Here is a 23,500-nt window from a genome sequence, read left to right as displayed (position 1 = left end):
GAAGTCATCATGCCGCTATATCGTGCAATGGTGCGCCCACATCTGGAGTACTGTGTCCAGTACTGGTCGCCGTACCTCAAGAAGGACATGGCAGTTCTTGAGGGGGTCCAGAGGAGAGCAACTAAACTGGTAAATGGTATGGAAAACTTTTCATATGCTGACAGGTTGAAAATGCTGGGGCTGTTCTCCCTGGAAAAGCGGAGACTTAGAGGAGACATGATAGAAACCTTCAAAATCCTGAGGGGCATAGAGAAGGTGGACAGGGACAGATTCTTCAGACTGTGGGGAACCACAAGTACAAGGGGTCACTCGGAGAAATTGAGAGGGGACAGGTTTAGAACAAATGCGAGGAAGTTCTTTTTTACCCAGAGGGTGGTGAACACATGGAACGCGCTTCCGGAGGTTGTGATAGGCCAGAGCACACTACAGGGTTTCAAGGAAGGTTTAGATAGGTTCCTAAAGGATGAGGGGATTGAGGGTTACAGATAGATGTAGAGGTAGGTTACAGAAATGGTCAGGAACCACTTCACAGGTCACATACCTGATGGGCCGCCGCGGGAACGGACTGCTGGGTGTGATGGACCTTTGGTCTGACCCAGTGGTGGCAACTTCTTATGTTCTTATCCCATCTGCCATAGGAAAGACCATCAGCATGTATGGGTATACTTGATTGGCAAGGATGAAGAGATACCTATATCGGTTAAGAAAACATTCCCCAGACCATATTGCTGCTGCCACCAGCTTGTGCATGTCCAATAATGATTGCTGGGTGTTTGTTCTTGAAGGTTTCTTGCCTGACACACTAACATCCATCTATTCAATGGAGCCCAAAACATGACTCGTCAGAGAAGGCAATCCTTTGCCAGTTGGTGCAAGTCCAATGTCGGTACTCCTGTGCAAATTGCAGCTGTTTTTTGCAATTAACCCTTATGAGCATGGGTGCAGTCACCAGCCATCTGCTCCGGAGCCCCATTCACAATGGGGCCCGCCAACCGGCGCTCATCCCTTGCATCATTGGCTCATGTTGCCCTACAGTTACCACGTCGGTTGTCAAAAAGGTTCCATTTGTCCACTTATGGTACACTTTAACTACAGCAGCCCATGAACAGTTCAGAAACTCTGCCGTTTTTTGAAATGCTTCCACCCTTGGCCTGATTGCCAATGATCATGCCTTTTTCAGTGTCTGATAAATCATGCTTTTTCCCCACGACAGCCACGGTTGCTATATTGGCAACTTGCTGACATCCCATCCATGAAATCTGTGCATGACACATGCATGCGTTCTTTAGCTGTGCATACCTGACATCAGAGGTAGGTGGTTGTCATAATATGACTCAACCATGTATATATCAAGTTTAAGATGATTACCTGTGCTCTGAAATGAGCATGCCTGGAAAGCAACTTAGTCTTCACAGCATAACATCTTCACAATCTGTGCATCACCACATCACATAACCTTATATCAAAACATTTATAAATAGCCCAATGCCTAATAGTATTGTGTTTCCTGAGTTGAAAGGTGACAACTATAATTTCTAACAACAAATATTCAGAAATATGCAGGTACTTAAGGCCTGATTCTATAAATGGCGCTGCTAAGGCCTGATTATATAAATGATGCCGCTAGGCGCAGTTGTCAATCAGCTGCTAGGCACCGTTTGTAGAATTGCATCTAGCGGCACCAAATGCGACTTAGATGCCAGTAGATTAGGCCATGGTTTTCTTGGCCTAGTTTACCAGCGCCTAAGGCAAGCCATGCCCAAACTCCATCCCAACCATGCCTACTTTGTGGGTAGGTGCCCTGGTGTAGGCGCTTACCTGAAAATTAATTTTTTTAAATTGTTTTTAAAATTTTTAATGGTGCTGTTAAACTAACATGCCAATTGAACCAATTAAAAAATTGTTAGGCACCTTTTATAGAATCAGAGCCTTTATATGTTTGTTAATTTGTGTATAATTCTTGAATACCATCTTCCAAGCTAAAGTTGTCCAAATGGTTTACAAATTAAAATTCACACAACAAGATTTTGTTTTATGGCTCCAGGATTTTAATTTTTCTTAAGGTAGCAAGAGCTAAGCAGCTTGGAAGAAAGGCTTTTCTTTCTTTAAAGCCCAATAATTTTTTTCCCCTAAAATTTCTGCATAAATGTTTGCTATATCAGAAAATAATTGTCTTTTGGGATTATTTCCAGTTGGAAAAAAATTTGAAACCACATGAGAGTTAATTGTATCCAGAGACAGAATTTGGAAGATTTTAATTAATGTGCTGCTGTATGGATTGGGCTTTTCTTTATACCCTGATTGTGGTTTCTGTTTTCTTTTTTAATTATATGCTAGTTTCCTTAGGGATGTGAACTTATTTGATTGATATGCTAGAATTTCTTTGTTAGCGAAGTAATAGGCAAGAAGCCATCTTAGAAATGTAAAATTCAAAATTTCTAATAAAAAGGGAAAACATACAATTAAAAGAAAAATCAGATAAACATCAGCAGAGCACATCATTCCACTGATAAAATATATCTCGGCTAGTTATCTTCCTCTCATGCTTTTCTTTTTGACAACATAAGGCAACAAGAATAACATTTTGTAGAACAGTGCCCCGCTTGTGTATTGATGCCATTTAAACAGCAGGATTTATGATTTCTTACCTTTATTGGTACAAGAGCAACACAAGGGGGTTTGACTTTGAGGTGTCTGACTCTTCAGTTTTCTGAGAGCAAAGAATTTGAGTTGTCAAGGCATCCTGCCTAGAAGATGAGGAAAAAAGATTATAGCCTATCTTCAGATACAAGAGGACCAAAAAATGAGGGGCATTGTACTTTGTGTTTGAAGTGTAAGATTTTATTTTCATTAGTTTTCAATTTGTTAAATTGGGAATTCTGTCCTTCCAGTTTTGTAGTGGTATGAATGCTCCAGAAGCAAATTTGATTATCCTTTCACAGATTTTATTAAATCTGACTCTTGTTCAAAATGCATAAAATGCACAGATGGAAAGCATTGAAAGCAATATTTAGAGGAGTTCATATGATTAGTATAACCGAAAGCACAGTATTTTGGTCAAAGGAAGAACAAATTTTCATTCATGTCATGCAAGTCCTTTACCAATTTTTTTTTTTTTAATTTGCAGAATGCTCTTTTTAATTGCATTAACAGAAATGAAAGTAAGTACACAATTTTAATATAAAAAAATTTAAATGTAATTTAACAAATATATTGCATTCTTGTTAGTGGTAAATCAGAATTGTTAAGGAGAACATTTATATTTATAAAACTATATAAAATGGCTTTTATAAAATTGCATGGGGGCATACATGCTTTCAAGTGTGCATACCAACAAGAGCATGTGTACTTTTATGCCATTTTTGTGAAGGCACTGTTGGGGGTATAGTTTAAGTGGTGTGGAATTGATCTGCACTGTATGTGTGCATTTTATAAAATACAAGTGTAAACATATAAAGCATGCTCACAGATTTATACCTGCTCTAAAGAAGATCTAAATTTGGCCATTTGAGCATTATTGGTGCTTATTTTATATAAAGTCACATAGGTGTCCTGTTATAATATTACCTCCTAAATTGCAAGATAGAGTAAAATTTATATTGCAAAGTGTGAGGGAGTCTACAGGAAGAAACGGGGTACAGGATTTTCCCTTCCTTTGAGTTAATAAAGAAACGGGGTACAGGATTTTCCCTTCCTTTGAGTTAATAAAGAAGCTCCCTTTACCTTTTGTGCTTGTGTCTGGCAGTTTGTGTACTAGCTCAGACCTAACCCTGCTTGCTGTGGCGTAGTAAGGGTAGGGTGGTCCACCCTGGGCGCCCTCTTGATTGTGGTATCAGCACCCGTCCTTTTCTCTGCCCCCCTTCCTTCCCTGCCCCCCACTCCCGTGCGCTGCTTCACTTCCCTGTACCTTTTTAACATTCACGGTGCGAGCAGCACCCTAACTTGCTGCTCGCGCCAGCATCGGCTCTTCTTCTGATATCACTTCCTGAACCCGCGCCTAAGAAGTGACGTCAGAGGAAGAGCTGATGCTGACATGAGCAGCAGGTTGGGGTTGCTGCTTGCCCTGTGAATGTTAGAGGTACGGGGGCGGGGAAAGAGAGGGTGGTTGGAGAAGAGGGCAGAAGAAGGATGCCACTGCCCTGAGCGCCTCTCACCCTCGCTACGCCACTGCCCACTCACTCTGCTACACATAGCTTGATTCCGTAAAAAGATCAGAAAATGTATAGAGAAAAATAGTTGATTCTCCCAATATGCAGTCGCTAGAAGTTGTTTTGTAAAGTTTTTAAGAATGCAGCTGATTCTTGGATTGAAGGTTGAAGAAAAATGAGACCAAACCAGATATTCCCAAAATATATTTTGTAGATTGTATTTAGGCTTTAGTTTTGGGAAGTAAACATACATTTCCCCTATACAGTAGTTTATGAACCGGCTTCCTAAACTAACCTCAGATTACATAGAGAGAAGGTGATGCAGAGGAGGTCTCTCTCAGGCAGTGCGTGGCTTCAATTTCACTTCAATGCAAAGAGGCTTTTGGTCATTTGGAGCTCTGGGACAATACAGGAATGCTGTCCAACATGGTCTGTGTGGGAAAGATGTTTCTCAGGCAGCAGGAACTCAGCAGGTGTTCTGGGAGGAGTACCGGACACTGGAACAGTAGCAATCTGGGTCTGGCAGTTCTCTTCATGCCTCTGTCATGTACCTGAAGGGAGACAGGTCAGGCATAGCATAGCCAGTAGGCCTCAGTATCAGGAACCAGTAGCATGCCCCTTCTTAGTGAGTGATAGCCTGGAACCATGAACTCTCTTGTGAATCCATCTTAATACTCTTTTTAGACTCGGGGCCTATCTTGGAGGATGATGCTTTCCACATCTCATTTTCTGACCTCTTGACCTGAGCATCTCCAGAAATATCCCCTTGACGTCACCTTAAGGAAGTTCCAGGAACCTTTCAGGTGGCCCTCCCAGTAAATTTGGGCACCAAGATATCTAAAAGGGTCAGCGTGCCCCAGATAAGACTCTAAGCTGGAATATAAGATGTGATAATAAGTTCCAGTTGCATCAGTTCAGTGAATCACTGATGATGACCCCTAAGGAACAGACATAGGCCAAAGGCTCTCCCTGAATTTAGCAGGAGAAATGTATTCATCTCTGTGTAAAATCTGTATACAGGCTTTAACCCTTACAGCCCCATGTTTGGGGAAGCAGCAGTTCAAGCCGGGGTTCTCTGGTGCTGCTGATGCTTGCTACCATTTGTGGCTGGTATGTGGTGAGGGCCATGTGATGATACAGCAGCTGCTGGAGTCAGGCGCAGCCTTCTCGGCCAATGTACTGTATGATTTGGGGTGCCTCTCCTCTTGTTCTGTGACTTTGGCTATGGTTGGTTGGAGGTGACTGTGACCTTGCTATTCGGCGTCAGATACAGCTACTACTGGAGAGATTGGAGAAGAGGTGAGGTGACTATGACCTGTCGGGATAATGGAATGAGGGCTTGAGACCATTGAGATGCTAGGGTCTGCTAAGCTGATCTGAGATGAAGTTGTGTGAAGGGGGTGACATGAACTGTGGATGCCATGTGACCTATGAGTCACATCTTTTGCCTTGTTGAGATGGTTTGGAGAGTGGAGACATGACTGCAAAGATGAAGTAAGGTGTCTTGTCTTTGTTGAGGTAGAAAAGCCCGTAGAAGAGTGGTGTCAAGTAGGACTCCTATGAATTGCAGCACTTGAGAGTGTTGAAGTTGCAACTTGAGGAAGCTGACTTCGAACCCTAGAAGCTGGAGAAAAGTTATTGTCATCTGTGTTGCCAAATGCACTGCATGAGGAGATGGAGCCTTTACCAGCCAGTTGTCCAGATATGGAAACACTTGAAACTTGTGGGTAGAGAATGACATGGGGACAAATTTGTCTCCGTCCCCACAGGAACTTAATTTCCCTGTCCCATCCCCATGAGTTTTGTCGCTGTCCCTCCCCCATTCCTGTAAGCTCAGCTTTAACCGCACAAGCCTCAAACACTTAGGATTGTAAAGTGTTTGATGCTTGTGCAGATGAGAATGGAGCTTGCAGGAATGGGACAGGGACAGGAAAAGAACTTGCGGGGAGGGGATGGGAAACTGAGTTACTGCAGGGATGGGGAAAAATTTGTCCCCGTGCCATTCTCTACTCGTGGGTACGAAGGGTTGCTTCTACCACCACTAGGCACTTGGTGAATACTCTTGGAGAAGAAGCTAGGCCGATTGGCAGAACTTTTACTGGATTCTGACCAAGCAGCGACAACCACCTTCATGGCTTGCCTCAACATCGAGGTTTGCATCCTCATCAAAATCACCGTCTCCAAAGCAAGCCGCGGCACTGATGGTACCGGCAGATAAGCCAGAGGTACTGGTGCTTTCCTTTTGTGAAAAGCTCAATGCGCTTTTCCAAGCAGAGTTGGGTGATGCTTTCAAATTGCTTACCTCAGTATCGACTCCCTCGGTACCGGCCCAGCCTCAGAATAAATCTATTAGATCTGGCGGTACTGTAACTGGGTCTCCAGAATGGCATCAGCGCTCCACGCCTAGATATCCCAGTTCGAGACATCATCATTCCTCCTCCTCCTCTCGACACTCAAAGACCAGAAAGTGCATGTTCTTCCTCAAGTGCTTCCAAAAGAAAACATCGCTCTCCCTCATATTCTTTGAAGAGAAAAAGAGCTTTGCGTTATACCTCATCATCGGATTGGCACCGGACTCCACGTAAACATCAATCTTCTCGACGCACTCCTTCACCAAAGCCCTTTTATGACTATGACTTAGTCTGATTCAGTTGAGGATTTGTCTGAGTCTACAACGGAGGCTTATGATAGTCCTTTGGAAAAGTCTCTACCAAGGGCTAAATCTCCTATTGAAAGACTTTTTTTCACTAAATTTATTATGCAGTTGGTAAAAGAACTAACAGTCAAGCTAGAAGCTGATTCTGCCTACAGTGCTGAATACTTGAAGGACTTAGATTATGATGAGCCTCCTAAAGAATTTCTCAGATCACCATTACATGGCATTCTCAAAGAGACTGTTCATAAGAATTGGGAAATGCCCCTCACCATTACAATGGCTCCTAGAAAATTGGACTCTATGTATAAGATAATTACTTCACCAGGTTTTGACAAACCACAGCTTCAGCACCAATCATTAGTGGTGAAGTCGACTTTGAAAAAATCTACTCCATCAAAAGCCTATGCCTCAGTGCCACCAGGGTGTGAAGGGCGCACTATGGACAAATTTGAATGTCGCTTGTACCAAAATTCCATGTTAGCAATCGGAGTACTAAATTACAATTTCTATATCTCCTGCTATATCAAGCATCTGGTTTGAAAATTGCCTTTTGATAGAAACTTCTCAACATCTGCAAGAATTTTATCATATCTTTCACACCCTTTCCTTAGCTAGAATGAATATGGCAAGATCTGCTTATGATGCATTTGAATTATCTTCCAGAGTCTCAGCTATGTCAGTGGCCATGAGATGTCTTGCATGGCTAAGAGTCTTCAGGACAGATTAGCTAACATTCCTTGCTTGGGAGATGAGCTTTTTGGTGACTCTATTGAAAACACTACACAAAAGCTCACTGACCATGAGAAACATTGGGATGTTTTGGTTAAATCTAAGCCTAAGCCTTCAACTTCTAAAACTTTTAAGCCGCCTTCTTCATATCAAAGGCATTTTTCTTCTAAACCAGCTGCTCCTCCTAGACCGCAGCAGAAAAATCAAAAGCAACAGCACCTTCAAAGCTCAATCAGCAGCTCCTTCAAAGCCTGCTTAGTCATTTTGATGAGCTTCTAGGGAGCATAGCTGCTGTTCCTCTTTCCCAGCCTCTTCCCAACCAATCAGAGGTCAGCTACAATTGTATTATCACCGTTGGAAATTAACTATAGACCTCTCAGTTCTAAAAGTCATTCGAAAGGGATCTCTCTTCACTTCATCACTATGCCTCCAGATCACCCTCCAAGAGAGTCCTCTTTCAGCCCTCAGCAGACATCCCTTCTTTTTTGAGAGATAGAATCTCTTCTTCTTCTCAATGCAATAGATGAGGTTCCACCTCTCCAGAGGAATTGGGGATTTTACTCCCGGTATTTCCTCATTCCAATGAAGACAGGAGGTCTATGTCCAATCTTAGAATTCAGGGGCCTGAACAAGTTTCTAGTTAAAGAAAAGTTTTGTATGTTGTCCCTGGCAACTTTACATCCTCTCTTAGGTCGCAACGACTGGTTATGCTCTCTAGATCTGAAAGAAGCTTATACTCATGTTCCAGTGCATCCATCCTCCAGGAAATTCCTTAGATTTCAAGTGGCACAGCACCATTACCAATACAGAGTCCTACCCTTCGGCCTTGCATCCTCTCCCAGAGTATTCACCAAGTGCCTGGCTGTAGTGACAGCAGTGTTGCAGGCTCAGGACTCCAGGTGTTTCCCTATCTGGACGATCGGCTGATCAAAAATCCAACCTTGCAAGGGGTGATGGCAGCGACTCGGTTGACAATTCTCTTCTTTCAGTTGGGGTTCGAAATCAATTTTCCCAAATCCCAACTTCAACCTTCTCAGAATCTGAAATCTATTGGAGCTCTGCTAAACACCATTCATCTCACCATTCATTTCTCCCTCAGCAAAGACAAGACAATTTGATTCAGCTTTGCAATCAAACTTATCTTTCATCAATCTCGGCCAGACAAATGATGGTGCTCCTGGATCACATGGCTTCCATGGTGCATGTTACTTCTTTTGCAAGACTTCATCTCAGGACCCGTCAATGGACTTTCGCATCTCGGTGATCTCAAGCTCTCGACCCTGTGTCACAACACATTACAGTCACATCTTCACTTTGACAATCTCTACAATGGTAGAAGAACTCTCCCAATCTTTCCAGATGGTTTTTGTTCTACTCACCTCCACATCAGAAGGTTCTGACCATGGATTCGTCTACCTACACTTGGAGGGCTCATCTAGACCAGTGGTTCCCAACTCTGTCCTGGAGGACCACTAGGCGAGTCGGGTTTTCAGGATAGCTCTAATGAATATGCATGGAGCAGATTTGCATGCTTGACACCTCTATTATATGCAGGTCTCTCTCATGCATATTCATTAGGGCCATCCTGAAAACCCGACTGGCCTGGTGGTCCTCAAGGACAAGGTTGGGAACCACTGATCTAGACAGTCTTCACACTTAAGTTCACTGGTCTACCCAGGACCAGCTTTACCATATCAATCTCTTAGAAAGAGCAATCTACAATGCTCTCAAAGCTTTTCAGCACATTGTGACCAACCACGTCCTCCTAATCCGCAGACAATCAGGTGGCAATGTATTACATAAACAAGCATGGAGGCACCAAAAGAGGCACAAAAGATTTGGAACTAGGTGATTGCTCACAACATATTTTTGAAAGCAGTCTACATTCAAGTGGAACATAATTCTCTCAGACTCAGACTCAGCCACACAAGTGGACACTGAACTCTGCAGTTCTGTATCGCATATTCTCTCTTTTGGGGACTCCTCAGATAGACCTGTTTGCGTCCTCCCACAATCACAAGCTGCCCTAATTTTGTTCCAGGCAGTACTCTTCCCAACTTCTGGAACTGGATGCATTTCTTCTGGATTGGACACACAAGTTTCTTTATACGTTTCCTCCAGTCTCTCTCATCCTCAAGATGCTTGTCAAGCTCAAACAAAATTCAGCTACCATGATTCTTATAGCATCTCGGTGGCCTCTTAGAAATGTCAAGAAAACTGTCTACGCAGCAGTATTACCAGCAGAAATGGACACGGTTTTCCACTTGGTGTACTCTTCATCATCATGATGCTATATCCATCTCTATATCTGCAGTATTGGATTATCTTCTACATTTATGTAATTCAGACCTCAATACCACTTCAATTCGAGTTCATCTTGGTGCTATCAATGCTTTTCACAGCCCAGTTGATGGTATACCTCTAACTGCTCATCTTTTTGTGTCCAGATTTATGAAAGGACTTTTCAATGTCAAACCACCTCTCAAACCATCTCCAGTAGTTTGGGATCTCAATGTTGTTCTCACTAGACTTATGAAGCCTCATTTTGAATCAATGTCTTTGGTTCATCTAAAATACTTCATTTGGAAAGTGGTTTTTTTCATCTCCCTTACCTCTGCTCGAAGAGTAAGGGAACTTCAAGCACTGGTGATGGATCCACCATTCACAGTGTTTCATCATGACAAAGTTGTGCTTCACACCCATCTGAAGTTACTTCCAAAAGTAGTCACTGAATTTCATCTCAATCAATCGTATCTTATTTCCAGTGTTCTTTCCTAAGCTTCATTCTCATCCTGGAGAAACGGCTCTTCATACTCTTGACTGCAAATGGGCCTTGGCTTACTACTTACAGAGAACACAGCCATATAGAGCATCTCCTCAACTTTTCGTCTCCTTTGATCCCAACAAGTTGGAACGTCCTGTATCCAAAAGAACTATATCTATATGGTTAGCAGCTTGTAGCATTTTCTGTTATGCTCAGGCTGGGCTGTAACTGGGGAGTCGCTTCACAGCCCACAAAGTCTGAGCTATGGCAGCTTCAGTTGCTTTCCTCCGCCCAACTCCTATTGATGAAATCTGTAAAGCTGGGGGATCTAAGATGGCAGCACATTAGATTGGTGTCTTCTACCTTCTCTACAGTACCGACTAATACCACTGGAGTTTTTTCTAGATTGTGAGCCGTTTGACCATGATCTGTTTTACTGCAATGTCTCATACTAAAAGGAAGGGAGTTCTGAAATTGAATCCCTTCCAGTTCAGATGCTCAACCCCAGTTCTGCAACAGACCTTGGACCGGTACTTGAACCAATTATTAATCAACTCACCGAGAGAAGGGGGCCCTGTTGTGGACGTGGACGATGGAGCATCCAGTTTCTTTGGGGTATGAAATATCGCTGTCCCCTCCGGATTCCAGTCCACCACTGTGTCTGACATTAACGCAGGTTGCCCCAGGGGCGGAAGTCGCTGGCCTGGGCTCATGCCATGAGGGAGGAACACCTGTGAAAATGAACACCGAGCAGTGGTGACCCTAGAGATTATTTGGCAGGCTTTGCAAAGGCTCGAAGGATCGCTGACAAAATCTACACAAGAGGTACTTAATCTTTCAGAGAAAGTGGATAATTTGTCTAAAAATTTAAAAAAATTAAACAAGTCTCTACAGGTTAATTCTGATTTAAAAGGTTTGAAAGAAGTAACATCAACTCTGATTAAAGATAAGATTTTTGTACACCGAAAAATGGAACAGTTTGAGAATTTTAACAGGAAGCTGATATACGGATACTGAACTTTCCTAAATCTTCAGCCTTAAATTCTGTTGACTACTTTCAAAAATTATCTAACTGAGATATTAAAAATTCCTCAAGAAGCTATTCCTCCATTCAATAAAATATATTATATCCCTAATGCTGTTACTAAGGCTGCTGAGGAAGGAAACTCAGTTCAAGAAGAATTAATGGGAAAAGATTTATCTGCTATGTTGGAGGAAAGCCTTTCTGAAGTAAAAGAAAGGGCGACACTGCTTGTCTCTTCCATATTCGAGCAGGACTTGAACTCGGTAATGAAACTTTATTTTCGTAATTCCCATTTACCGTATTTTTCGCTCCATAAGACACACTTTTTTTCCCTCCAAAAGAGGGTGGAAATAAGGATGCGTCTTATGGAGCGAATACCCAACCCCTCAACCTCTCGCTCCAACAGCCTAAGTCTTTCCCAGGTCCCACATCTTGATTTCTGGCCCAGTGTTCCCTCTAAGCTGCGCTGGCATGCGCTGGCGCACAAAATATTACAACGCAGCGCACAAGTTCCTCGTCACAGCGCACACAGTGTAGAGCACAGTTCTTCAACCGCCGGTCCGCAGAAAATTCCTGCCGGTCCGCGCAGGGCCGGCAAGATGGACGTTGTTAAATTTCCTGCCCTGGTGGTTTTCGCGGAAATCTTCTGTTCCTCCCAGCCTCGGGCGATCAAGACAGGCTGCCGACGTCGGGCATTCCCTCTGAGTCTCGCCTATGCGGAAACAGGAAGTTGAAACAAAATAGGCGGGACTCAGAGAGGAAAGATCCCGACGTCTGCAGCCTGTCTTGATCGCTGCCCCTGCCGAGTCGCCGAAGAGGGCTGCGGGGAAGCTGCAAGTAGAAGGGAGATGGTCAGCGTGCGCGGTGGGGGGCAGCGTGTGGATTGGGGCCATCAGCAGCGTCTGTGCTGAAAGCCTGCCCACGTGCAGAATGCGGCGGATAGGGGCCTCCGGCTCGTCTTGGGCGGCAGGGCCTGCAGTGCAAAGCTGTTTTTGCCGGCTTGGGGGGGGGGGTGTCACGAATGTGCAGGGAGCCTTCAACAGTGGCTGTCTCCTCTCCTAGCAGCTCTATACTTACCAGGGCAGTGATTCACTTTGGCAACTTCCCCTTTCCTCAGAGGCGGCAACGGACCCAAGGCTGCCTAAGGAAATCACTTCTGCAGGCAAGTACTGAGAGCTGCTGGAAGGACAGGAAGCCACTGTTGGAGGCTGGAAAGCTGATGGATAAAGGGAGAGCTGCTACTGCACCTGGAGGGAGGTAGAAAGAGAGATGCTGCTGGGAGGGGAAGAGGGAAAGGGATGGGAAGAGAGCTACTGTTGGATAGGGGGGAGGAGGGAAGGGAGAAGGAAGAAAGGAAGGAAACAGCTGGCAGGGAGATTAGAGGAGGGAAAGGGGAGAGACAGGAATGAGAAAGTAGAGAGAGATTGATGCTGGAAAGGGGGTCAGCAGAGAAATGAGAGAGGGATAAAGATGCTAGATCTGGTGTAGGAGAGATAAAAATGAAGAAAGCAGTGAAGCTGGAATGAATGATGTAAAAAGGAGAGAGGAAGCACAGGCTGGATGGAAAGGGGAGAGGGGCATAGAAAGAAGTCAGATACATATGGAAGGGGGAGAGGCCAGACAGTGGATGGAACGGGCAGACGCTGGAAGGAAGAGTGGAAAGAAGATGAAAGCAGAGACCACAAAAGGTAGAAAAAAATCATTTTATTTCTATTTTGTCATTACAATATGTCAGATTTGAAATATATATCCTGCTAGAGACATAACTGGGGACTGCAAAGCCTAATACTATTCCTGTCATGTGTTGACTGCAGTATTCTGTTAGCATGATATTTCTGTGTAGCATTCTGTAATAATTTGGCTTGTTCAGTTTTCTTGATAGTAGAGGGGATATATGTGAAGGGGAGGGGAGACAGGGGTTTTGTTGGTCCTTGCTCTGAATATTTATATTTATAAAATGACAATTGTACAGAATATTGTTTCTTTTTATACTTTAATAAAATACGTTCAATATAAAATCATAACTGAGGCTTGTGCAGATGGGATCAGATGGTTTGTGGGGACCGAGCTTGCGGAGACTGGGTGAAAATGTGTTTTTATTTCGGTCTTAGTAGTTTGCCGGTCCACAAAATAATTATTTTATTTATGCCGGTCCACGGGTGTAAAAAGGTTGAAGAACACTGGACTAGAGTATGTCCCCATGAACCTACAAATCTTAAATTCAGTTCCATAACTGGCCTGGAACTTAAGCTGGCCTGATGCCTTGACAACATATTTATTTGGCTCATAACTTGCTGGCGCCCGATATTTTTAGCTCACAGTGAAAAAAGTTTGCTCACAACACCCGCCCGCTTAGAGGGAACACTGGTTGCCACACCACCTCGCGCTCCCTGAACAGCTGCTACACCACGCCAAGGGGGGTTCAGCTGTCAATCCCTGCTGCTCGGCATTCTCTCTCATGGATGGACGCTCTCGCCGCCGCTGCTGCCTCTGCTGCTCGAGTGAGTTGTTGCCATGGGTCGTTCCATTGGATTGGTCCAGTCCCTGTTGTACGGTCCCTTTGGCTGCGTGCGTTGAGAGCCGGTGTTGGATTGGCTGTTTGGTTCGCTGCAGGTTCCGGCTTCGGGCTCTGACATGCGAGTGTGTACATGGAGACGTGTAAGAGCGGCTCAGACATGGCGGATAAGAGAGCGAACGGCTCCTCCGCCACCAACATACTCTTCTCCTCTGCCACCGACTTCAGCTTCAGCATCCCCATCATCCCCGTGAGCCAGCCGGCCAAGTCTGCTCTGCTGCCTGCGGGTAAGAGAACCTGATCCACTACTACTAATCTCTTCTATGGCGCTGTACACTTAAACATCAATGGATGGTCCCTGCTCAGAAGAGCTTGCACCTGCCTTGTCGCCGCTCTGATACTGTCGGAGGAGTCAGCCTGAGGGAAGGGCAGGAGTGCAGGAAATAGTGCTGGCAGCAATTTAAAAAAGGTACCGGGGGGGGGGGGTGTGGATGGGCGGGGGGCTGCCTGTCACTAGGCCTGCCTGCCATATGCCCTGTCTCAGCCTACCACTAGACCACCAGAGGGGGGACAGGGTGCAAGGAGTGTGGGGTTGAGTGCAGAGCCTGGCAAGGAGAATTTGGTTCAGAATGTTTTTTGTTTTGTTTTCTTCCTCTAAATCTAGAGTGTGCCTTATGGAGCGAAAAATACAGTACTTTTCTCTGGGCAAAGAATTTGGATTTATCCAGACATTTCAAAAATCACACAAGATCGCAGAAAAGAGTTCTTGTACATGCATGATGAAACCAAAAAATTGGGTGCCTCCTATTTACTAGTAAACCCCTGTAAATGTTTAATTCGTTATTTGGGGATTAAGTACACCTTCTTTGTATCATCACAATTAAGAGCCTTTCTAGACCTTAAAAAAATTTCTAGTGATGTACAGACTTAACTAGATAAATTAATGATTTGGTATTCGTAGTCGGCTTTCTTAAATAAATATTTGCTTTGTTGTAATCCTCTCCATGTGTTTAATGGATCCCCTTGTTTAAATGGTGGTCTAAGAAAGGAAAATTTTGATTTCTTCTGTTAATGTTTTTCATTGTTAAATAGGTTCACCTTCCTGCATTTCTGTAATAAGTGTTTACTTGTGGTGTTATTGAATAAAAAAAGAAAAGAAATCTGTAAAGCTGCTACTTGGTCCTTAGTTCTTACATTCACATCTCACTATTGTCTGGAATCTTATTCCAGATGGGATGGTCACTTCGGCCAAGCAGTATTACAAAATTTATTTTCTTAATGGCCAACACTCCCTCCATCCCATTCTAGTAAGCTAGGGAGTCCCGCGTGTGAGAATATGCTGCCTGCTTGTCCTGAGATAAAGCACAGTTATTTACCATAACAGGTGTTAATCCAGGGACATCAAGCAGATATTCTCACAACTCACCCACCTCCCCTGGTTGTCTTTTTTTAGCTTGCTTTCAGAACTAAGAGTTGGTCGTCTTCCCTGCATACCCTGCTGATTGTTATGCTTATTCCAATTTATGAACACCCTCCTCCCCGATAAACAGACTTCCCTAATAACAGGTCCCCATCACTTACCCACCTATAGACCTCCTCCAGGGCCTACATATTTCTTCATTGGTGGTCCAGTGGGATCGTTGAGCAGGAGCAAACCCTACTTTCTCCTATCCATAGTGGCTTCTGATAGGAAATGGCCACTGCAAGTGACTTCTAGTAGTAGCACTGCAAGACTACCGCTTGCAGCAGACATTTCTATCAGGCACTACTAGGGGCAGAAACTATATTGGATTACCTGAGAGCAAGCAAGAAGTAGACTCTGTAGGGTCCTACATGTAAGTGGGTAGGTGAGGGCGGTCTTACTGTTGAGTGGATACTGGGAGAGGGTGGCACTTGTGTTTGGTTGGTAGGTTCGGTCACATTTGGGGGACTGGGATATGGTCCTATTTGGTTCTTCTTCAGCTATATGGATGTTGGCACTGAATATTGATGGCTCCTCCCTGACTATCTCTGGAATGCCCCTCTTCTGCTCATTTTTAAAGTGCCTGGTTAAGTACAGTTGAAATTAGTGGCCAGCCCACTGAGCATTATTTAAGCAGGAAGGAGCCTCTTCTGCCTGCTTAAATCACTTTGAATATCAACCAGTTAGTGTATATAGATTTAATTGTGAACTCTCTAAATTCATAATGCTTTAAAGTTAAGCTTTTATTCAATGACTGCTCCATAGAAGAAGTCTGTAATACCATTTTTGTATATATTTTTTCTATTCTACTAACAACATTCTCTGTTTTTAAGTGGGATCAGTTTGCTGCAGCTATGCAGGCCGACATACAAATTGCCGAGAATACTGTCAAGCAATTTTTCGAACAGATTCTTCTCCTGGTCCTTCACAGATTAAAGCTGTTGAAAATTACTGTGCTTCTGTTAGCCCTCAACTAATACACTGTGTTCACAACTATACCCAATCTTATCCAATGAGAAACCCAATTGATAGTAAGTAAAAACCTCAGATGTAAAACATTTGTATGTTTGCAGATTTCTTTGTATGAGGAATCTCACAAATCACATTGACTATTTACTAATTATTAATTCAAACAACAATTAATAAAGGAGGAAAAGACTTCAAGTGCTCAAAGAAACAAGGTTTAGATTTTTCTTACCTTGTTTCACTTTTTCAGAGCTATTATTGGTCATAAAAACATGTTTTGCCCGGATTAAGCTAAGTAAATTATTGAATAATTAAATAAAAATGGACATTAGCATTAAAAAAAAAAGTTTTTTTACAAATGACTGATAGCTCTGAAAAAGTAAAACAATGTATGAAAGCACAGTTAACTTTCTTTTAACAGGTGTTATCTGAGAACAGCAGGTAGCTTTTCTCGTGTATGGGTGACATCTCCAGTGGAACCCCACACAGACGTTGTAAGTAGAAGATGTGCTTACAACTTTATGAGCCTGTGGCGTGTCCACAGCGCCCGTGCGTCATCTCTCCCATATCTTCCCACAGTGCAGAAGATCCCCAGTTCTGTTCCAAGCTAAGAAGCCAAGAAGGGGAGGCGAGAGGGTCGTTAGAATAACTGGCTGCTGTCCTCAGATAACACCTGTTACAAGAAAGTAACTGTGCTTTATCAAAGGACAAGCAGACAGGGTTATTCTCACGTATGGGACTCAAGTGGAGATAAGCTACGGTAGTAGCCATGGCTTGGAATTTGTGCATCATGATATGGCCATTAAGGGGCAGTCCAACCATAATATAGCAGAAAGAGATACAGTTAATAAGCTCTGTAGAGATGGTCCTTTTGGAAACTGAGACTCCCAATCTACTGGGATCAAAGGACAGAAACAGCTGAGTGGAGGTCCTGTAAGACTTAGTACGAGTCAAGTAGTAGGCAAGAGCTTGTTTGCAATCTAAGGTATGGAGAACTGTCTTGTTGGGGTGAGAGTGTAGCTTTGGGCAGTAAACAGGAAGCACAGTGGACTGGTTGAGATGAAAGTGCGAGACCACCTTTGGGAGGAATCTAGGGTGGTTGCAAAGGACCACTTTGTCATGGTAGAATGTCATATAAGGAGGATCTGACACAAGGGCTTGGAATTCACTCACTTGACATATGGATGTGAGGGCTTTCAGGAAGGTCACTTTCCAGGTAAGGAAGGCAAGAGTGGTTTAAAGGGAGACTTCATCAGGGCAGAGAGAACCACATTAAGATCCCAAGGCACAGCTGGAGGCTTGATTGATGGTCTGGTATGAAACAAACCCTTTTAGCAGCGGATAATAGGTACTGATTGTGCTAAGGTAGACTCTGAATGAATGGGTTTGCAGACCAGAGTCAGTCAGGTGCGGGAGATAGTCAAGAACTGCTGGCAGAGGACAAGTGCTGGAATCTAGCAACAGTGTTCCACCACCACTACCAACCATTTAGTAAACACTCTGAGAGCTAAGGCCAGGCCAAATAGGAGCACTCTGCACTGAAAATATCACTTGTCCAATCGAAAGCAGAGAGATTTCCTGTGGGCAGGAAGTGTGGGAATATGAGAGTAGGCCTCTTTGAGGTATAGACAACATAGCCAGTTGTTCCCCTTCAACAGCGGCAGCAGGGTCCCCAAGGAAACCATACAAAACTTCTCCATTACTAAGAATTTGTTGAGGACTTGAAGGTCCATGATAGGGCGGATGCCCCTGTCTTCTTGGGAATCAGGAGTAGAATCCCTTTCCTCTGTCTCATGGGGGGACTTTCTGTATGGCAGTGAGCTGGAAGAGGGCAACTTGTCTTCTAGTAAAGGAGGGCCCTTTGCTGGGAACTTAAGAGACTCGCTTGGGGGTGGTTTGGAGGTTTTGTCTGAAAGTGGCTTCATTTTACCACTTGAAGGACCTGCAGTAATCTGGGCCCAATACCAATGAAAATAGATGACACAACCTTCAATAGGCAGAGGGTGAGGAATATGGGCCATGCTCTCTAAGAGCTAGTCAAAAGGATTTGGAGATGGAAGGACTTTTTGCTGATATTGTTGCCTAGAGTGTCACTGAAGTGGACATGCAGATGCAAGAGGCTGATACCTGCTTGGTTTTGAATAGAAGGATGAGTGCCTGAGGGTACTTGAGTATCTTCTGGGTGGCTAGAACTGCTGATACCTGGGGGAGGATCATGTGATCATGCAATCAGCATGACGCTTCAGTCTCCGAGAAGCTGCCTCTATGTGGTCAGCAAATAAATCTTCCCCTTGTACAGGGTATGTTAACCAGGCAATCCTGAACACTGGGATGCAAATCCGAGGTCCAGAGCCAGGCCTGCCTTCACATTGCAATGGAAATTGCAGGAACTCGGGAGGTGACCTCAAATATGTCAAAGCCAGAATGCACCATGCATCTTCTGGTATTCAGCAGGTCCACCACCAGCTGCTGATAAGACTGAAGGTGCTCCAGTAGGATAATACCTATTTTAACTAGGTAGCTTCTGTATAAGAGACTTTAGATACAAAGTCATGAAGTTATAGTTCAGGATTCTACTGGCTAGCCCAGACCCCTGGAACACCCTACACCCAAATTTATTCAGTTCGACCCTCTCTTCCAGGGTGAGAGTGGGGGTGGGAGACTTTGACATGGGTTACTACACTGTGCACCCTCTTCAGGGCAGATTCTGTGGCCGACAGCTGATGTGGCAACTGTCTGTCAAATCCTGGACAGGATTGGATTCAATACAACGCATCTAATTTGTGCAGTGCCACTGGGACATCAGGTGGGGAATCCAAGTTCTTAAGTAAGGTCTCCGTCAAAAGATGGTGACGAAGAAGCTGTACACTGTCTCAAGGCTACTCATTCTAATCAAGGGCAGCCATAAGCTCTTCTCAAGGTTGAGCTGTGGGCTTTGTGGCCTGTGGCAACTTATTTCCCGTTTGGCTGATAAACCACATACACGACTGGCCCTCTGAAGGCGATCTCTAGCCCAAGGGGAGGCCAGAAGATTCATCAACTGAAAAACCAGGGCAGAAGCTAGAAGAGTGGGGAGACAAATCTGAATAAAACCTCTTGAAGGCAGGCTGTGATGAAACATGCTGCATAGGGGAGCGATGAGGAGACCGTCGAGAGGATCGTGAAGAATGACTAGAGGAGCACCTAGAGCAGGGGTAGGCAGTTATGGTCCTCGAGAGCCACAGGCAGGTCAGGTTTTCTGGAAATCCAGAATGAATATATTTGAGATGGATTTGCATGCACTGCCTCCTTGAGATGCAAATCCTTCTCGTATATATTTATTGTGGATATCCTGAAAACCGGAATTGCCTACCCCTGGTCTAGAGCATGAGAAATATCTCTACTTTTTCCATGAGGTCTCCTGCCATGACCGGGATGCCGGATGCTGATCATGTGGGTCAACCACAGAAGTCCATGGTGGTCGTTTCGCATGTGTCTATGCCAGATGCCCATGAAGTGCACCAGTGATGAACATTGAGGTGAGTTGATGCTCCATGAGGACTATAGGTCCATGATTGATGACTTACTGGAGGTTCCATGTGGCACTCAGACAATTCCTTAACAGGAGCTTTGGAGGCAGAAGCTGATACTGCATGAGCCTGCAGAAGCCCTGGAAATTCCAGCTACAACAGCTGAAGGAGCTGTTTTTGCAGGGATGGTACAGACCTTGCCTCTGCCAAAGGTGCCATGGGCATAGGCTGGGTCAAGTGTCGAGGCGCCAGGGACCCCACTGTGGAGGCACATCTCAGGGAGGACATTAACCAGATGGTGAGCCAGTCTGTATGATGACGCCAGTGGCATACTACTGGAGATGAAGATCGGGAAGATTCTGAAGCTTCTTGGGTCTCTTATGTGGCTCCCCTGATGGTGATATTGCTGATGAGGGAGGCGACTGTGATGAAGTAGTCACCAGCGTAGTCCTGCATCAGTATCTATTTAAGTTGCTAAGGCTGCACTGGGTATCCATGTAGCACCTGTCATAAACTGCAAAAGATGTTGAGGACTATGATGGTTTTCAAATATGTTTTATGGAATATCTTAGTTTGTGTGAGAATGAATGGAACCAGAATGAATGGAACCAATATTATAGGGAACGGGTAACCCAGGCTTTGAATAGACCAAAAGAACTGTTTTAATACAGTTAGTTATTTGATCAGTCGATACCATGGTGTAGCTGAATTTTATGACCTGGATGTTGAAAAGTATGCTCAGTTTCTAGTGGAGAGAATGGGAGGAGACCTGGGAGTCTTCTGTTGAATTTTATTTAAGAGTGGAGGAAAATGTGGGAATAGAGAAATGGTCACAGTTTGATAGAGTGAATGAAATTGAGGTTCATAAAGTTTTTGTGGCTGTACACCAACCCATGCAATACAAGCCCTTGCTCTTCAACAGTTATTAGATAAATGGTTAATAGGGTTACCCCAGTTATTACTAAAATTGTAAACAAATCACTGGAGGAGGGAATTTTTCCAGTGGATTGTAAACAATCCACTATTAGGCACTGCAGGTAGCTCAAAACACAGCAGCAAGATTGATATTTGGATTGTTGAAATATGACCATATTTCACCCTATCTCCAACAACTGCACTGGTTACCAGTTGTTTGCAGAATACAATATAAAGCGGTAATAATCTGTCACCAATTCTTGTATGGAATCATGCCAGAATTTTTTTAAAATAATATGCTTAGTTATTTACCAAGCAGATCATTACGTTCTAAGAATTTAGCATTACTGAAAACAAATGCTAACCCGAGGTTGGTGGAGACTGGTAAAATGACTTTCTGTTGTGCAGGAGTTAAAATAGGGAACTCCCTTGTGGGCCAATTACGAAATTGTTATGAAAGAGGCCTGTTTAGAAAATTGCTAAGGACACAATTATTTGTAGATGCCTTTTTCTAGTCAGTAATTTTCTCTGGTTTAGCTGAAGAATTATTCATGATCTTTTTATTTAAGCTTTTGCTACTATTTTGCAGATAAGTTTTTAGGACTGTTTGTTTGTTTTATTATGTTCTTTTATAATTTATATATGTAATTTATGTAAACCATTTAGTCTTAAACGATATAGAAATTTTTAAAATAAATAAATGCTGCTATCTCATACCTGCACCTCTTGTACTAGGCTGCTAGCCGCTAATAGATGCTGCTTGAGGGCGGTGGCTGGGTTGCAAAAGCCTGTCCTCTGCCTCAGCAGGCAGCAGGAAGAAGAAAACAGGAAGGGAAACCAGAGCCCCCTGTTGCAGTTGTCAGATGTCAGGCACTCCCCCTCTGTCCACCTATGGCCGACTCAGAAATTTGTTTCTGGGGGAAAAAGAAATTAATAAGCACATATGCTGGGCTTCTCCATTTCACCAGAAACGGAAGAAACTGGAGCTCTTCTGCATCGTGGGAAGATATGGGAGGGCTAACGCAAGGGAGCTGCAGATATGTTCAAGACTCTTAAAGTTGTAAGCACATCTACTGCCAGGGTTCCACCAGAGACATCACCCATATGTGAAAATAATCCTGCCTGCTTGTCCTTAGATAAAAATCTAAACCTTGTTTCTTTGAGCACTTGAAGTCTTTTCCTCCTTTATTAATTATTATTTGATTTACTAATTAGTACCAATGTGATTTGTGTGGTTTAGTCATAATTGATAGAGAATACAAGTATATATGAGGAATTTTACAGATTTTATTTATTCCAATTTATGCTGCTTTTGTTACTAGTTGACCACAGTCTATAGTTCCAAAATGTTAGAGATAAAATGCAGATGTGCATATTGAGATAATTCCAAATATTTGTATGATATGTCAATTATATTTCTGTGATCTTAATATAACAATAAAATAGCCAATTAAATGTTTTAATGAAAGCTATATTATAAATACTTTGTCATATACAGTATACCAAAATTATTTGATTTTTGTTTTTAAACAATGGTGTTTTCAAATTTATGCAAAGCTCACTGGTATGTTTTACTCAATTTTTGTACTACCTCTCAAACTGAAGGTACATGTATGCTTGCACTTAGAGAATTACTGAACAGTGAAGTACCCATGCAACTTATCTGTTTTTGCTGTGGGTACTTTTATGGGAAAAATCCCCCAATGTGCATTTTGTTTTTTCAAAATGTGGTAGCAAACAATATCCCAATTTTCAATGAAAAACAATAAATGAGACTTCAACTATCCACACTATAAGGGGCAAATTCTATAAACAGTGTCCCGCTTATAGGTGTCCTACTGATGTCTAACCAGCCAATTGAGATGCATGTTTAAAAAAAAAACCACCCCAAGGCAGGCTGTGTACATTGTGGGCACTTTTGCGAGCCTAGGGAGGCGCATAGGGCCACTGAAGCTCGCCCAAGGCTAGATGTGGGTGTGATTTCGCCCAGAACTGGCCTTAGGTGAGCTTAGGCGGTCCTAGGCGTATCCCTAGGGCCATGGCAGGCACCTGAAATGTAGGGCAGCAAAATGCTGGCCTACATATCAAATAGATGCGGCCACTGCACTGATCATGGGAATCTCCCTGCCATGATTAGTTTAGCTGCCGCAGCAGGGAACCAGTCCCACCATGAAGTCAGCTGGCAGGAGGGATGCCCAGTCCCTCCTTCCAGAACCTATGAAGCCCCTCCCCCCGGTACCTTTTTGTTGCAGGCCGACTGGAGGTATGCTTACTCCCTCCAGCCGGTAGGCCCACCTCCACAGAATGGTGGGCTTTCCCCTTCCTGGTACATCCTGGGATTCACCAGGGAGAGGGGCCTAAGGAATTGCTTGGCCCAGGTGCCTAAGGCTCCTCCCATAGGAGCGGGGAGCATGAGGAGTCCCTCTCTGAGCATGGAGACTCAGCTTCTCTTCTGGTGGGCAGAGAGACACCTTGTGGCACTGTCAGTGGTGCACATGGCAGGCATGGACAATGTTCAAGCAGATTTTCTCAATCAGACTGTGGATCCTGGAGAGTGGTCACTCTCTCAAAGAGCATTTGATTGCATAGTGGATCAATGGGGGTGCCCCATGGTTGACCTCCTGGCGACTGCAGCCAACAAGAAAGCAGATCAGTTCCTCAGTATCCGTTGCAAGGCTGGCAGCGAAAGCCTGGATGCTCTGATTCAGCCCTGGCCATGGGAATGTCTTCTCTGTCTTCCCTCTGTGGACCATGATAGGGCGCCTTTTGAGACAGATGGCGACCCACGGAGGTCTGTTGATCCTGGTCACAC

At 43.9% G+C, this 23,500-nt stretch overlaps 1 protein-coding gene across 6 annotated transcripts in view; it reads left to right on the top strand.

Moving 5' to 3' along the window:
• The window catches only part of RECK (reversion inducing cysteine rich protein with kazal motifs), a 381,558-nt gene that overhangs the window by 180,597 nt on the left and 177,461 nt on the right, over positions 1-23,500 (top strand). For all 6 annotated transcript variants that reach the window (XM_033929631.1, XM_033929632.1, XM_033929629.1 and 3 more), the window contains exons 7-8: positions 3,128-3,161; positions 16,132-16,329. In XM_033929631.1, coding sequence (XP_033785522.1) covers positions 3,128-3,161; positions 16,132-16,329 — 232 coding nt within the window. The remainder of the gene's footprint in view (positions 1-3,127; positions 3,162-16,131; positions 16,330-23,500) is intronic.

Source organism: Geotrypetes seraphini, chromosome 2 (assembly GCF_902459505.1).
Source record: "Geotrypetes seraphini chromosome 2, aGeoSer1.1, whole genome shotgun sequence".
Lineage (NCBI taxonomy): Eukaryota > Metazoa > Chordata > Amphibia > Gymnophiona > Dermophiidae > Geotrypetes > Geotrypetes seraphini.
Note: the sequence above shows the minus strand (reverse complement) of the source record. Positions and strands in the feature narration are given on the sequence as shown.